We start from the raw sequence: 14,058 nt of genomic DNA on the forward strand, positions 1-14,058 counted from the left end.
TCACCTCAGCTAATCTTTTTATTTTGTTTTGTTTTGTTTTGTTTTGAGATAGAGACTCGCTCAGCTGCCCAGGCTGGAGTACTGTGGTGCGATCCCAGCTTACTGCAACCTCCGCCTCCCAGATTCAAGCGATTCTCCCACCTCAGCCTACCAAATAGCTGGGATGACAGGTGTGTGCCACTGTGCCCAGCTAATTTTTGTATTTTTAGTGGAGACAGGGTTTCACCATGTTGGCCAGGCTGATCTTGAACTCCTGACCTCTAGTGATCCACCCACATTGGCCTCCCAAAGTGTTGGGATTACAGGCCTGAGCCACCGTGCCCGGCCCCTTAGCTAAGCTTTTATTAGTTTTCTGCACTTGGCATTCCTGCCTTTCCCCTCCCACTCACACAGCCCTCCCTCTCTGGCTCCCCACCCCTTCACCCTGCAAAAGAAGGCCCCTTCTCTTCCTGCCCTTCTGTGCATTCATATTTCAGCTGTGTCTCATCTAAATAGCACAGTCAGATGTTTTTTAAAATCCTGTCATTGACTTTTTTTGTAGTATGTAATCTGTTGTAGTTTATTGTAACTACTTTTTTCTCCTGCTCTGTGTTACTGTCTCTACCCCCTTCTTTTCATCATTCTTTTTGGATTAAACAAGTCTGGCTTCTATCATTTCTGGGGGGCAATAAAATGGTTAAATCTTACTGTTTATTCCATCATAGGTAATAGATCCTTTTCTTCTCTACCATTAAGATTTTCTCCTTGTCTTTGATTTTAAGCAATTTTATTATGATGTACCTATGTATAGTTTTTTAAAAAACATGTTTCCTCTTAAATCTGAAGTTTATTGTCTCTTGTTAGTCTTTAGAAATTCTTAACCATTATCTCTTCAAATATACCTTCTGCCTCATTTTTCTCTAGATGAGAGTCCAAACATACACTTTTTCATTATGTCCTGTATGTCTCTCTCCCTCTCTCCCTCTCCCTCTCTCTCTGTCTCTTTCTCTCTCTCCCATCTTTCTGAGATGGGGGTCTCATTCTGTTGCCCAGGCTGGAATGCAGTGGCACAGCCCTAGCTTACTGCTTCCCAGAACTCTTGGGCTTAGCAGGAGCACCCACTCACTATGTTGTGCAGACTGGTCATGAACTCCTGGCCTCAAGCAATCCTCCCACTTTGGCCTCCCAAGGCACTGGGGTTACAGGCATGAACCATGGTATTTGGCCCTGTATGTCTCTTATACTCTTTATTTTTCATTCATTTTATTCCCCTGTGCTTCGCTCCAAATATTTTCCATTGACCCATCTTCCAGTTTACTAATTCTTCCTTCAGCTAAGTCTGATCTTATGTTAATTTAATTTGTGGAGTTCTTCATTCAGTTGCCTTACTTTTTTTTTTTTTTAATTTTTTTTTATTTTTTGAGACGGAGTCTCGCTCTGTCGCCCAGGCCGGAGTGCAGTGGCCAGATCTCAGCTCACTGCAAGCTCCGCCTCCCGGGTTCATGCCATTCTCCTGCCTCAGCCTCCCAAGTAGCTGGGACTACAGGCGCCCGCCACCTCGCCCGGCTAGTTTTTTGTACTTTTCAGTAGAGACGGGGTTTCACCGTATTAACCAGGATGGTCTCGATCTCCTGACCTCGTGATTCGCCCGTCTCGGCCTCCCAAAGTGCTGGGATTACAGGCTTGAGCCACCGCGCCCGGCCAGTTGCCTTACTTTTTAGGCAACTTACATTTTTGAGATGAAATCTCACTCTGTCACCGAGGCCGGAGGGCAGTGATGTGATCTTGGCTCACTGCAACTTCTGCCTCCTGGGTTCAAGCAATTCTCCTGCCTCATCCTCCTGAGTAGCTGGGATTATAGGTGTGCACCATCACACCTGGCTAATTTTTGTATTTTTAGTAGATGCAGGTTTCACCATGTTGGCCAGGCTGGTCTCAAACTCCTGACCTCAGATGATTTGCCTGCCTCGGCCTCCCAAAGTGCTGGGGTTACAGGCGTGAGCCACCATGCCCAGCCAAGGCCTTAATTTCTATTTGATTTATTATTATAAATTCTAGTCCTCTGGAGAAATTTCTGTGTGATTCTTTATTATACATTCCAGTTCTCTGGAGAAATATATTCTTGTCATATATTTTCTTTTTTTTTTTTTTTTTTTTTTTTTTTTGAGACGGAGTCTCGCTCTGTCACCCAGGCTGGAGTGCAGTGGCTTGATCTCAGCTCACTGCAAGCTCCGCCTCCTGGGTTCACACCATTCTCCTGTCTCAGCCTCCAGAGTAGCTGGGACTACAGGCGCCCGCCACCATGCCCGGCTAATTTTTTTTATATTTTTAGTAGAGACGGGGTTTCACTGTGTTAGCCGGGATGGTCTTGAACTCCTGACCTCGTGATCCGCCCGTCTCAGCCTCCCAAAGTGCTGGGATTACAGGCATGAGCCACCGCGCCCAGCCTGTCATGTATTTTCTTGACCATATTAGTTACAGTTATTTTCCAGTTTATATCTTTCAGTGCCAGTATCTGGACCACCCATGAGACTATTTTGTGCGTTTTTTCCTCTTCGTTTTTGGTCACTTACTCTTGGATCTTAGACTTAGGATGACTAACCACCCCGGTTTACTCAGTACTCACCTGGTTTTAGCAGTTCAAGTCTTGAATCCCAGGAAATTCCTTAGTCCTAAGGAAACCGGGACACTTGGTTACTTTTTAGTCCCGGTATGCATTGCAATCTTTTCTTGAATGCTGGACATTGAGTATGAAAAACTGGGATAATTTGAGATTCAAAAATATTAGATTGCTAGCAAAGTAATTGTGGTTGGACCTTGAATTTTATATCATTATAACTAGGCTCAAACACATCTTTTTATTAATTAAAGTAGGATCTGTTACGATCGACACATTTTTGCCAACAAGAAGTGAGTTTGTTTTTTCCTGTACCATAAAAATCTGTGCTTCAGGATTCGACGAACTCTTGGAAAACATTTTCTGCATCCTTCTGGCTGTGTTTTCCCTGCACAAAGTTCTCAGGATGCTTGAAGGAAGTGGTAATCTGTTGGCGAGAGGTCAGGTGAATATGGCAGATGAGGCAAAACTTTGTAGCCTGATTTGTTCAACTTTTGTTTTTGTTTTTTGTTTTGAGATGGAGTCTTGCTCTGTTGCCCAGGCTGGAGTGCAGTGGCACTATCTCAGTTCACTGCAACTTCCGCCTCCTGGGTTCAAGTGATTCTCCTACCTCAGCCTCCCAAGTAGCTGGGATTACAGGTGTGTACCACCACACTCAGCTAATTTTTGTATTTTTGGTAGAGACAGCGTTTCACCATGTTGGCCAGCTGGTCTCGAACTCCTGATCTCAGGTGATCCGCCTGCCTTGGCCTCCCAAAGTGCTGGGACTACAGGTGTGAGCCACCACGCCTGGCCTTGTTCGACTTTTGAAGTGTTGGTTGTGTGACGTGCAGTAGGGCATTGTCGTGGAGAAGAATTGGGCCCCTTTTGTTGGTCAGTGCCAGCTGCAGGCATTGCAATTTTTGGTGCATCTCATCGATTTGTTAAGCATACTTCTCAGATGTAATGGTTTCGCTGGAATTCAGAAAACTGTAGTGGATCAGACTGACAGCAGACCACCAAACAGCGACCATGACCTTTCTTTGGTGCAAGTTTGGCTTTGGGAAGTGCTTTGGGGTTTCTTCTCAGTCCAGCCACTAACCTGGTCATTGCTGACTGTCATATAAAATCCACTTTTTGTCAGACATCATAATCTGATTGAGAAATGGTTCACTGTTGCGTAGAATAAGAGAAGACAACACTTCAAAATGACGATTTTTTGATCTTCACTCAGCTCATGAGGCACCCACTTATCGAGCTTTTTCAGCTTTCCAATTTGCTTCCAATGCCGAACAATCATAGAATGGTCAGCGTTGAGTTACTCAGCAACTTCTCGTGTAGTTGTAGGTTCAGCTTCTATGATTGCTCTCAATTGGTCGTTGTCATCTTCTGATGGCCACCACTACACTCCCCATCTTCAAGGTTCTCGTCTCCTTTGGAAAATTTCTTGAACCTCCACTGCACTGTATGTTGCTGAGCCAAATGCATTGTGGATATTGCAGATTGTCTCCGCTGCTTTACGACCCATTTTGAATTCGAATAAGAAAATTGCTCAAATCTGCTTTTTGTCTAACATCATTTCCATAGTCTAAAATAAACATAAAATAAACAAATAACCCATTATTAGCAAAAAAAAAAAAAAATAAAGTGAGAAATGCCCATTGAAATGATGTATGACATAACCACATTTATTTAAGAATGTATTCCAATATCAAACGGCAAATTCCAACAATGTAAAAACCACAATTATTTTTGCACTTGTATTATGCTTCATAGAGAATTTACTTTTGCTCTTAACATACAGAGTGGAGGCAAAGAATCTTTATCTAATCTTTATCTAGTCTGGGGCTGAGCTAACTGAAAACTGGGTTTCCGTTGATGAAGACAGGTCCATTTCCAGGTGACTCTTCTCCTAGTAAGAAAGTCTTTGGAAGATCCCAGCTGAAGGTCTAGATATTTACTAAGCCCCTGTGATAAGCCTGAAGGCCAGTTTTTTCCTCTCTAGTAAGATGAAACTGCTGGAAGCTTTCCTTTTTTTTTTTTTTTTTTTTTTTTTTTGAGATGGAGTCTCGCTATGTCACTCAAGCTGGAGTGCAGTGGTACGATCTCGGCTCACTGCAACCTCCACCTGCTGGATGCAAGCGATTCTCCTGCCTCAGCCTCCTGAGTAGCTGGAACTACAGGCGTGTGCTACCACGCCTGGCTAATTTTTTTTATTTTTAGTAGAGATGGGGTTTCACTGCGTGAGCCAGGATGGTCTCGATCTGCTGACCTCCTGACCTTGTGATCTGCCCGCCTCAGCCTCCCAAAGTGCTGGGATTACAGGCGTGAGCCACTGCGTCCGGCCACTTGGAAACATTCTTAAGCTTCTCAGCCCCTCAGCCACAGCTTCCAGTTCAGCAAACACCTTGAGGAAAATGCAGCATCTGGGGTACTCGTGGATTTGCCCTGTCTCTGGGACCTTGACTCCTCAGGTTCCCCATGACTTCGTAGCCTTGAATGCTGATTTTGTCCCCCAGTCCCGTTAGACTGCTGAAACTCTGCTCAGCTTCGCAGTCTCTTTGCCATTTTATTTAGATGACGATTTGGCCGTCCAGCCCTTGGACGTGCAGCTGCAGTCATTCAATGTGTTCCTGATACAAGGAGAGTCAAGCAGGTCAGTAGAATAGAATCCAAAGTCCTGTGTTGCTTACACAGGGACCTATGCCTTGAAGTGAAAGGCAGCTCCAGATGTCAGGCTTACCTCCATGTGCTTCTCAACATCCTGGCTTCTTGTATCCTGGTGGTCTTGGCAGCTCCACAATGTCTTGAAATAGTTTGGTTGTCTAATTCAGCTAATTGTTCTCAGCAGAAAAGTGTGCGTAACACCATTTAGTCTGCCATAGCCTGAAGCTGAGTCCCATGACGAATGCTGTATTATTCATTAGCCTCTCCATTCATCCACCTGGTTCTTCTCTCAGGCCGCTCACACCTTTTGCCAAGCTCCTCTATCCATTCTCTTCTATCTCATGCTGGCACACCAGTCCATGCCTTTTTTTTTTTTTTTTTTTTTTTTTGGTAGAGAGGGGGTTTTACCATGTTGGCCAGGCTGGTCTCAAACTCCTGACCTCAAGTGATCTACCTGCCTGTGCCTCCCAAAGTGCTGGGATTACAGGTGTGAGCCACTGTGCCCGGTGTATGCCTTTTTGAGCGTGTAAAAATTTCACATTATTTTCCTTTTTAACAGTGGGATGGTGTTGGCAGGTGAGATTCTTCAGAGCCAGTGACTGGATGTGGTGAAGCTTGTTTTGTTCTTGGCATTCATCAGTTCAGGTTCCAGCCTGTCTGATGACTTGTTGGTATTATTTTTTGTTTGTTTGTTTGTTTTGAGACAGGGCCTCATTCTGTTGCCCAGGCTGGAGTGCAGTGGTGCAACTTCGGCTCACTGCAACCTCTGCCTCCTGAGTTAAAGCAATTCTTATTGCCGCGGCCTCCCAAGTAGCTGGGATTACAGGTACATGCCACCTGCCTGGCTAATTTTTGTATTTTAGTAAAGGTTTCACCATGTTGGCCAGGCTAGTCTCAAACTCCTGACCTCCAGTGATCCACCGGCTTTGTCCTCCCAAAGTGCTGGGATTACGAGGGTGAGCCACCACGCCCGGTCTCAATTGTTGGTTTTGTTTTAATTTTATCTTTCCCTCGTGGTTCTGACTTTCTGCCCCCAGGCTTGTTTCTTTTTTTTTCTTTTCTTTTTTTTTTTTTTTTGAGACGGAGTCTCGCTCTGTCACCCAGGTTGGAGTGCAGTGGCGCAATCTCTGCTGCAAGCTCTGCCTCCCGGGTTCATGCCATTCTCCTGTCTCAGCCTCCTGAGTAGCTGGGACTGCAGGCGCCCGCCACCACGCCTGGCTAAATTTTTTTTTTGTATTTTTAGTAGAGACGGGATTTCACTGTATTAGTCAGGATGGTCTCCATCTCCTGACCTCATGATCCACCCGTCTCGGCCTCCCAAAGTGCTGGGATTACAGGCGTGAGCCACCACGCCCAGCACTCCCAGGCTTGTTTCTTAGTTCCTTTTCAGGATGTTTTATAGTGTGGAGTAGCTAGTTGGGAATTCGAAGTATAAATCAGTTAGGCTTCTCTTCCTATAAAGACAGCACAGAGATTGGTAATGCAAATGTTGGCAAGTATTTTAGCACATTTAATAGTGATGAGGTGGCTTATTGTATCTTTTAGGCCCAGGAATTTTGTGCTAATTAATGGCGTTGATTAGCCTCTCCTTATCTGCATCGTATAAGCTTGGAGTACCCTAGATTGTGATGATAGTTTTATTTTTCATTTTAGGTAACCAGAAAAATTTAAATAAAATTTACTGTCACCTGGGGTAGACATTTTACTTGCTTTCTTCTATTTATTCCTCACCATAGCCCTACGAGATCAGTATGGTTTTTTCCAGTTAGACTTTGCCACAGCTAATGAGTGGCAGCACCGGCATTTGAGTCCAGGTCTATCTGATTCCCAGTCACAGCCACTTAACCCCAGACTGTGCTGCTTTCCGCATAGCTGTCCTGCCATGGATTTTATCTTGGCCTCCTGAGAGTGATCTTGCAGAATTGCATAGGAGCTAGTCCATTTCTCCCCAAGCAATTTGTATTAAAGAATGAGATTGTGTAACCATTATTGCTAGACAAAAACTATATCCAGGCAAGAGAGGGCCTTCTGAGGATTCTCTGTCTCCATGGGATAGAACATGTGGCAACTTACTTTGCCTAAGTACAAGCTGGTGCATTATTAACTTAACGTGAGTCAGGATACATGCTCTGTATGAGGTTTTATTTATGTGCTGTCTTGAAACCAGAACATCAGAAAAATGAATTAACTGTGAAGTAACTTATTATATCTGTTATTCTTGATTTCAGGGAAGTTTAATTAGCATTGATAGCACCTGTACAGAGATGGGCAATTTTGACAATGCTAATGTCACTGGAGAAATAGAATTTGCCATTCGTTATTGCTTCAAAACCCATTCTTTAGAAATATGCATCAAGGCCTGTAAGAACCTTGCCTATGGAGAAGAAAAGAAGAAAAAGTGCAATCCGTAAGTTTTTTTTTTTTAACATAAGACATATTGATTCTAAAATTTATATGAAAAAGTAAAAGTCTAAGAATAACCAAGACAATTATTTAAAAGAAACAAAAATGAGGAGGCTTACTTCAAGAATTATTATAAAGCTATAGCAGTGCAAACAATGTGTTATTGATACAAGGATAGAACAAGTTAGGAGAGTAGAATCAAAAGTCCAGATACAGACCTTAGTGTATATGAAAACTTACATGATCAAGGAGTGTCTTCGTCCATTTCGGCTGCTGTGACAGAATACCATAGACCAGGTGGCTTATAAACAAGACAAATATATATCTCACAGTTCTGGAGGCTGGGAAGTCGAAGATCAAGGTGCTGGTAGATTTGGTATCTAGTGAGGACCCCCTTTCTGGTTCTTAGATGGCTGTTTTCTTGTGTCCCCACATGGTAGAAGGGACAAGGCAGCTCTCTGGGGCCTCTTCTATGAGGGCACTAATCTCATTCAAGAAGGCTGCACCCTCATGACCTAATCACCTCCCAGAGACTCTACCTCCTAATACCATCACACCGTAGGTTAGGCTTCAACTATGAATTGGTGAGTGGGGTGGACATAAACATTCAGCTGAGGAGCTATTACAGATGGGTGGGGAAAAGTGGACTTCAATAAATGATGTTGGAAAATTTGGCTTTCCACACAGGAAATACAAAATGTAAATCTTGACTCACACAATCCATAAAGAGATTTAAAATGTTATTCTCACTGATAGATATGAAAAGGTGTAGCACCATTATTACTATTATTATATATATATATTTTTGAGACAGAGTCTTGCTCTGTCACCCAGGCTGGAGTGCAGTGGTGCGATCTCGGCTCACTGCAACCTCCGCCTCCCGGGTTCAAGCGATTCTCCTGCCTGAGCCTCCCGAGCAGCTGGGACTGCAGGCATGCCCCACCATGCCCAGCTAACTTTTGTATTTTTAGTAGAGACGGGGTTTCACCATATTGGCCAGGCTGGTCTCAAACTCCTGACCTCGTGATCCACCCACCTTGGCCTCCCAAAGTGCTGGGATTACAAGTGTGAGCCACCGCACCCAGCCAGCACCATTATTTTAATGTGCATTTCCCTTATTACTGACAAAGATGAGCAACTTGTTTAAAAATAAATAGACACAGGGTCTCACTATGTTGCTCAACCTGATCTTGAACTCTTGGGCTCAAGAAATTCTCCCGCCTCAGCCTCCCCAAATGCTGAGATTACAGGTGCAAGCCCAGCCTTTTGAGCCACTTCTTATATATGCATTTGCCAGTTAGGTTTATTTTATTTTATTTTATTTGAGACGGAGTCTTGCTCTGTTGCCCAGGCTGGAGTGCAGTGGCACGATCTCGGCTCACTGCAACCTCCGCCTCCTGAGTTCAAGCAATTCTCCTGCCTCAGCCTCCTGAGTAGCTGGGACTACAGGGGTGGAGTGCAGTGGCACGATTACGGCTCACTGCAGGCTCAAGTGATCCCCCTGCCTCAGCCTCCTGAGTAGCTGGAAGGCACATGCCTGTAGTCCCAGCTATGTAGGAGGCTAAATTTGTAACTTTTTTTTTTCCAGCTAGATTTTTTAACTTATTTTTGTAGAGACAGGGTTTTGTTCTGTTACCAACGCTGGTCTCAAACTCCTGGGCTCAAGCCATCCTCACACCTCAACCTCCCAAAGCTCTGGGATTACAACGATGAGCCACTGCACCTGGCCTCCCATTTTTCTATTGGATTGTTTATTGTTTTATTTATTTACCAGAGGTTTTTTGTTAAACCTAATTTAAATAGGTTTAAAAATTATTTATTAGTTATATGTATTGCATATATTTTATCCCAGCTGTAACTTATTTTCTAACTCGTTTATTATGGCTTGTCTTGTGGAAAGTTTAATATTAAATTTATCAAGCTTTTCCTTTAAACTGTCTGCTTTTTGTGTCTGTAGAAGAATTCTTTTTTTTTTTTTTTTTTTTTTTGAGACGGAGTCTTGCTCTGTCACCCAGGCTGGAGTGCAGTGGCCGGATCTCAGCTCACTGCAAGCTCCGCCTCCCGGGTTTACGCCGTTCTCCTGCCTCAGCCTCCCGAGTAGCTGGGACTACAGGTGCCCGCCACCTCGCCCGGCTAGTTTTTTTGTATTTTTTAGTAGAGACGGGGTTTCACCGTGTTAGCCGGGATCGTCTCTCGATCTCCTGGCCTCGTGATCCGCCCGTCTCGGCCTCCCAAAGTGCTGGGATTACAGGCTTGAGCCACCACGCCCAGCCTGTAGAAGAATTCTTATGGCACCCAAGAATTTAAATACATTCTCTGTTTTCTTCTAATCATTTTTTTCCCACAGTTAGATTTGTTCACATTACAACTGAAATTGATTTTCTAAATATAGTTTAAGGCAGGGGCCTCATTTTTGCCTTTCTTTTTTCTTACATGGGGAACTTCTGGCATACTGTTTTAATTACCACCTAAAGAGTGATGATGGGAAAAGAAATCAATTGTTGATTTAATCAAACCCTCTGCTGCTCTGAAATTTTTAGTAGCTCTTTAGTACCAGACAAATGAAGTACACATTTCTATAGCACTTACGGTTCCTTCATAACAGAATCTCTCCTTTTGTTCTAGTCTTAGCTGTTATTATTACTCTTCCTGTACCGTCTACCTCAGGAAAACTGGAATAGTCTTTCTCCCAAAAGTATTTTGTGACTTTTACATTTCAAAATTTGAGGGATGCAGTTAAAGCAGTGCTTATATTTAAAAGAAAAAAAGTTTAAAATGATTTATTTAAACCTCCACCTTAAAATGCTAGAGAAAGGCTGGGTGCTGTGGCTCACAACTATAATCCCAGCACTCTGGGAGGCCAAGGCGGGTGGATCACCTGAGGTCAGGAGTTTGAGACAAGCCTGGACAACATGGTGAAACCCCGTCTCTACTAAAAATACAAAAATTAGCTGGGCATGGTGGTGCGCGCCTGTAATCCCAGCTACTAGGGAGGCTGAGGCAGGAGAATCCCTTGAACCAGGGAGGTAGACGTTGCAGTGAGCTGAGATTGCGTCATTGCACTCCAACCTGGGCAACAAGAGCAAAACTCTGCCTCAAAAAAAAGAATACTCAAATACCGGTATAGGAATGAAAGAAGAGACAACATAACAGCACTTGCAGACATTAAAGTACAATAAGGGGGCCAGGCATGGGGGCTCATGACTGCAATCCCAACACTTTGGGAAGCCGAGGCAGGTGGATCACCTGAGGGTCAGGAGTTCAAGACCAGCCTGGCCAACATGGTGAAACCCCGTCTCTACTAAAAATACAGAAAAAATTAGCCAGGCATGGTGGCGTGTGCCTGTAATCCCAGCTACACAGGAGGCTGAGGCAGGAGAATTCTTTGAACCCAGGAGGCAGAGGTTGTAGTGAGCCAAGATCATGCCACTGCACTCCAGCCTGGGTGACAGAGTGAGACTCCCTCTCATTAAAAATAATAATAATAATAAATAAAAATTAGCCAGGCGTGGTGGCACATGCCTGTGTCCCAGCTACTTGGGAGGCTGAGGTGGGAGAATCACCTCAGCCCGGGAGGTGGAGGTTGCAGTGAGCTGAGATTGTGCCACTGCACTCCAGCCTGGTGAGACTCTGTCTGGAAAAAAAAAAAAAAAAGTGTAATAAGGGTATATTATATTAAATTTTGTGCTAATAAATTTAACAACTTAGATGAAATGAAAACCTTCTTCTTTTTTTAGAAACAAGGTCTCACTATGTTGCCCAGGCTGGTCTCAAACTCCTGAGCTCAACTGGTCCTACTGCCTCAGCCTCCCGAGTAGCTGGGATCACAGGTGCACACCACCATGCCCAGCCAATTAAAAAAAAATTTTAGTAGCGATGAGGTCCCACTATGTTGCCCAGGCTGGTCTCAAATTCCTGGGCTCATGAAATCCTCACACCTCAGCCTTCCAAAATGCTGGGATTACAGGCGTGAGCCACCACACCTGGCTGAAATCGACACATTCTCAAGAGACACAAATTGCCAAAACTGACATGAAATGAAATAGAAGACCTGCATAACCCTGTATCTGTTAAAGAGATTGAATTGGTAATTTGGCATCATCTAGAAGAGTTGAAGGGGCGTATACCCTATCACCTCTGGTTATATGCCAAGAGAAATGCTTGGACATGTGCACCATGAGCAGAGCGAAAAACTAGGACATAAGACAAATATTCATCAACAGGACAAATGACTTGTGTATTCATTCAATAGAGTGATATGTAGGATTAGAGATGAACGAGTGGCGGTTATAGCAACATAGATAAATCCCAAACATAATATTGAGTGAAAAAAAGCAAGTTACAGAAGAATGTGTACAGAATGATCCCATTTATATGAAAGTTCAAAAACAGGGAAAACTAAGCAGTACATTGTTTAAGGAGACACATCAAAATGGTGAAACCATAAAGAAAACCAATGGGGGTGATAAATATAAAATCCAATATGGTTATTACCTGGTTACGGGCAGGATTATGATAGGGAAGTCATTGGTTATGTTCTGTTTCCTAAGCTGGGGGGCGGGTACATGGGAATGCACTTTATTATAATGCGTCCAACCATATAGGTTTATTTTATGTATTCTGTTTTACATATATGAGATTGCATGAATGTGTACCGCTCAATAACTTAAGAGTAAATGAACTGTGGAGAATTCGAGACAGGGAGTTTTGAGGGATTTTTTGTTTTGTTTTGTTTGATACAGAGTCTTGCTTTGCGCCTAGGCTGCAATGCGGTGATGTCATCATGGCTCATTTCAGCCTTGACCTCCTGGGCTCAGGTGATCCTCCAACTTCAGGCGTCAAGTAGCTGGGACTACACATGCACACCACCACACCCAGTTGACTTTTAAATTTTTCGTGGCGATGAGTTCTCCATATGCATTGCCCAGACTGGTCTCAAATTTCTGGCTTATGGAATCCTCTCTGAGCTACCATGCCTGGCCAGTTTTTGGGGTGTTTTTTTTGTTGTTGTTGTTGTTGCTGTTTTTGAGATGGAATCTCCCTTTATCGCCCAGGCTGGAGGGCAGTGGCGCGATCCCGGCTCACTGCAACCTCCATCTCCCAGGTACAAGCGATTCTCCTGCCTCAGCCTCTTGAGTAGCTGGGATTACAGGTGCATGCCACCACGCCTGGCTAATTTTTGTATTTTTAGTACAGACAGGGTTTCACCATGTTGGCCAGGCTGGTCTCAAACTCCTGATCACAGGTGATCCGCCCGCCTCAGCCTCCCAAAGCGCAGGGATTATAGGTGTGAGCTTCCATGCCCGGCCTCCAAATTTCAAGTATTTTTACAAAAAGTTTAACTGAGGGGGAAAAGAGGCCCATGACTGGGGCTAAAGAAGGGCACAGATAGAGGGAGGCTCACTGTGATTTTTTTACTTTGAAAAGTGGAGCCTGTTTCTAGCCTGTGGAGAGGGGGCTTGGACTGCTGCTGGTGGGGTGCGGGGGAGGCGGTCATTGCCATCACTGGGGCTGCCAGAGGAGCCATGAAGGGCAGCGTAGGGGCCTGTTTGGAGGGGTCAGCCTAGAACAGGACAGGACATGTCTTCCTCTCCGCCTGGATTTCAGGAGCTGGGTGAGTGCAGATGGAGCCACCTGTCATGCTGCGTGCGACCTCTAGACTCAGCAGAATCCCACTTCTCAGCGGTTGGGAGGAGCAGAGTCTTTGAGGCCCCTGCAAAGAAACAGCACAGTGCGAGGCTTATGCTTTTTTCCACTTCCACTTTGTTTTCTTTTGCAGATGGTGGGTGGTAGAAGGGACGGGAATCCAGCTCATGGCCTTGACGTCCAGGCAGGCAAGAGAATCTCTGGTTCCATGGTCTTCACCAAATGGAGTAGGGCCTGAGGAAGGCAGGATGAGCTTCACACCCCCAGGAATATTCCAGAGGGTTATGTAGTCAGCATTTGACCATAGACTGCGTGAATCAGAAGCTGCCCACCCAGCACTAACATTGCTCACTATTAGGCTATTAAGTCCTTTCTATCAAAAATTCGAGCAGGAAACCTGGTAAAGAAAACGCTGGTGCGTGGGTTCTGCTGCCCCCAAACTCTTTATCCACCCTTTTCCCTGAGTTCTCACTCTGTCCTCGCTGTGCTTGGCCCCTAGGTATGTGAAGACCTACCTTCTGCCTGACAGATCCTCCCAGGGGAAGCGCAAGACTGGAGTCCAAAGGAACACGGTGGACCCGACCTTTCAGGAGACCTTGAAGGTACTTGCTAGACAGATGTTCCTGTGCAGAGTCCTCCACAGCCCCGGTGGGGTGCCCGGGGCAGAGTCCAGTGGATGGTGCTTTCAAACTCTTGACTCAGTTAGATATAATGCAGACACCTATATGTTTCTTTGTGGCTCTGTCAATCAGTGTTGTGTTGGTAGA

General features: G+C 44.6%; 1 protein-coding gene across 5 annotated transcripts in view; it reads left to right on the forward strand.

The window, feature by feature from the left end:
• The window catches only part of LOC105478748 (synaptotagmin like 3), a 122,872-nt gene that overhangs the window by 94,044 nt on the left and 14,770 nt on the right, over window positions 1–14,058 (forward strand). For all 5 annotated transcript variants that reach the window (XM_011736366.2, XM_011736369.2, XM_071096654.1 and 2 more), the window contains 2 exons: window positions 7,471–7,649; window positions 13,791–13,893. In XM_011736366.2, the coding sequence (XP_011734668.2) occupies window positions 7,471–7,649; window positions 13,791–13,893 (282 nt within the window). The remainder of the gene's footprint in view (window positions 1–7,470; window positions 7,650–13,790; window positions 13,894–14,058) is intronic.

Source organism: Macaca nemestrina, chromosome 5, assembly GCF_043159975.1.
Source record: "Macaca nemestrina isolate mMacNem1 chromosome 5, mMacNem.hap1, whole genome shotgun sequence".
Taxonomy (NCBI): domain Eukaryota; kingdom Metazoa; phylum Chordata; class Mammalia; order Primates; family Cercopithecidae; genus Macaca; species Macaca nemestrina.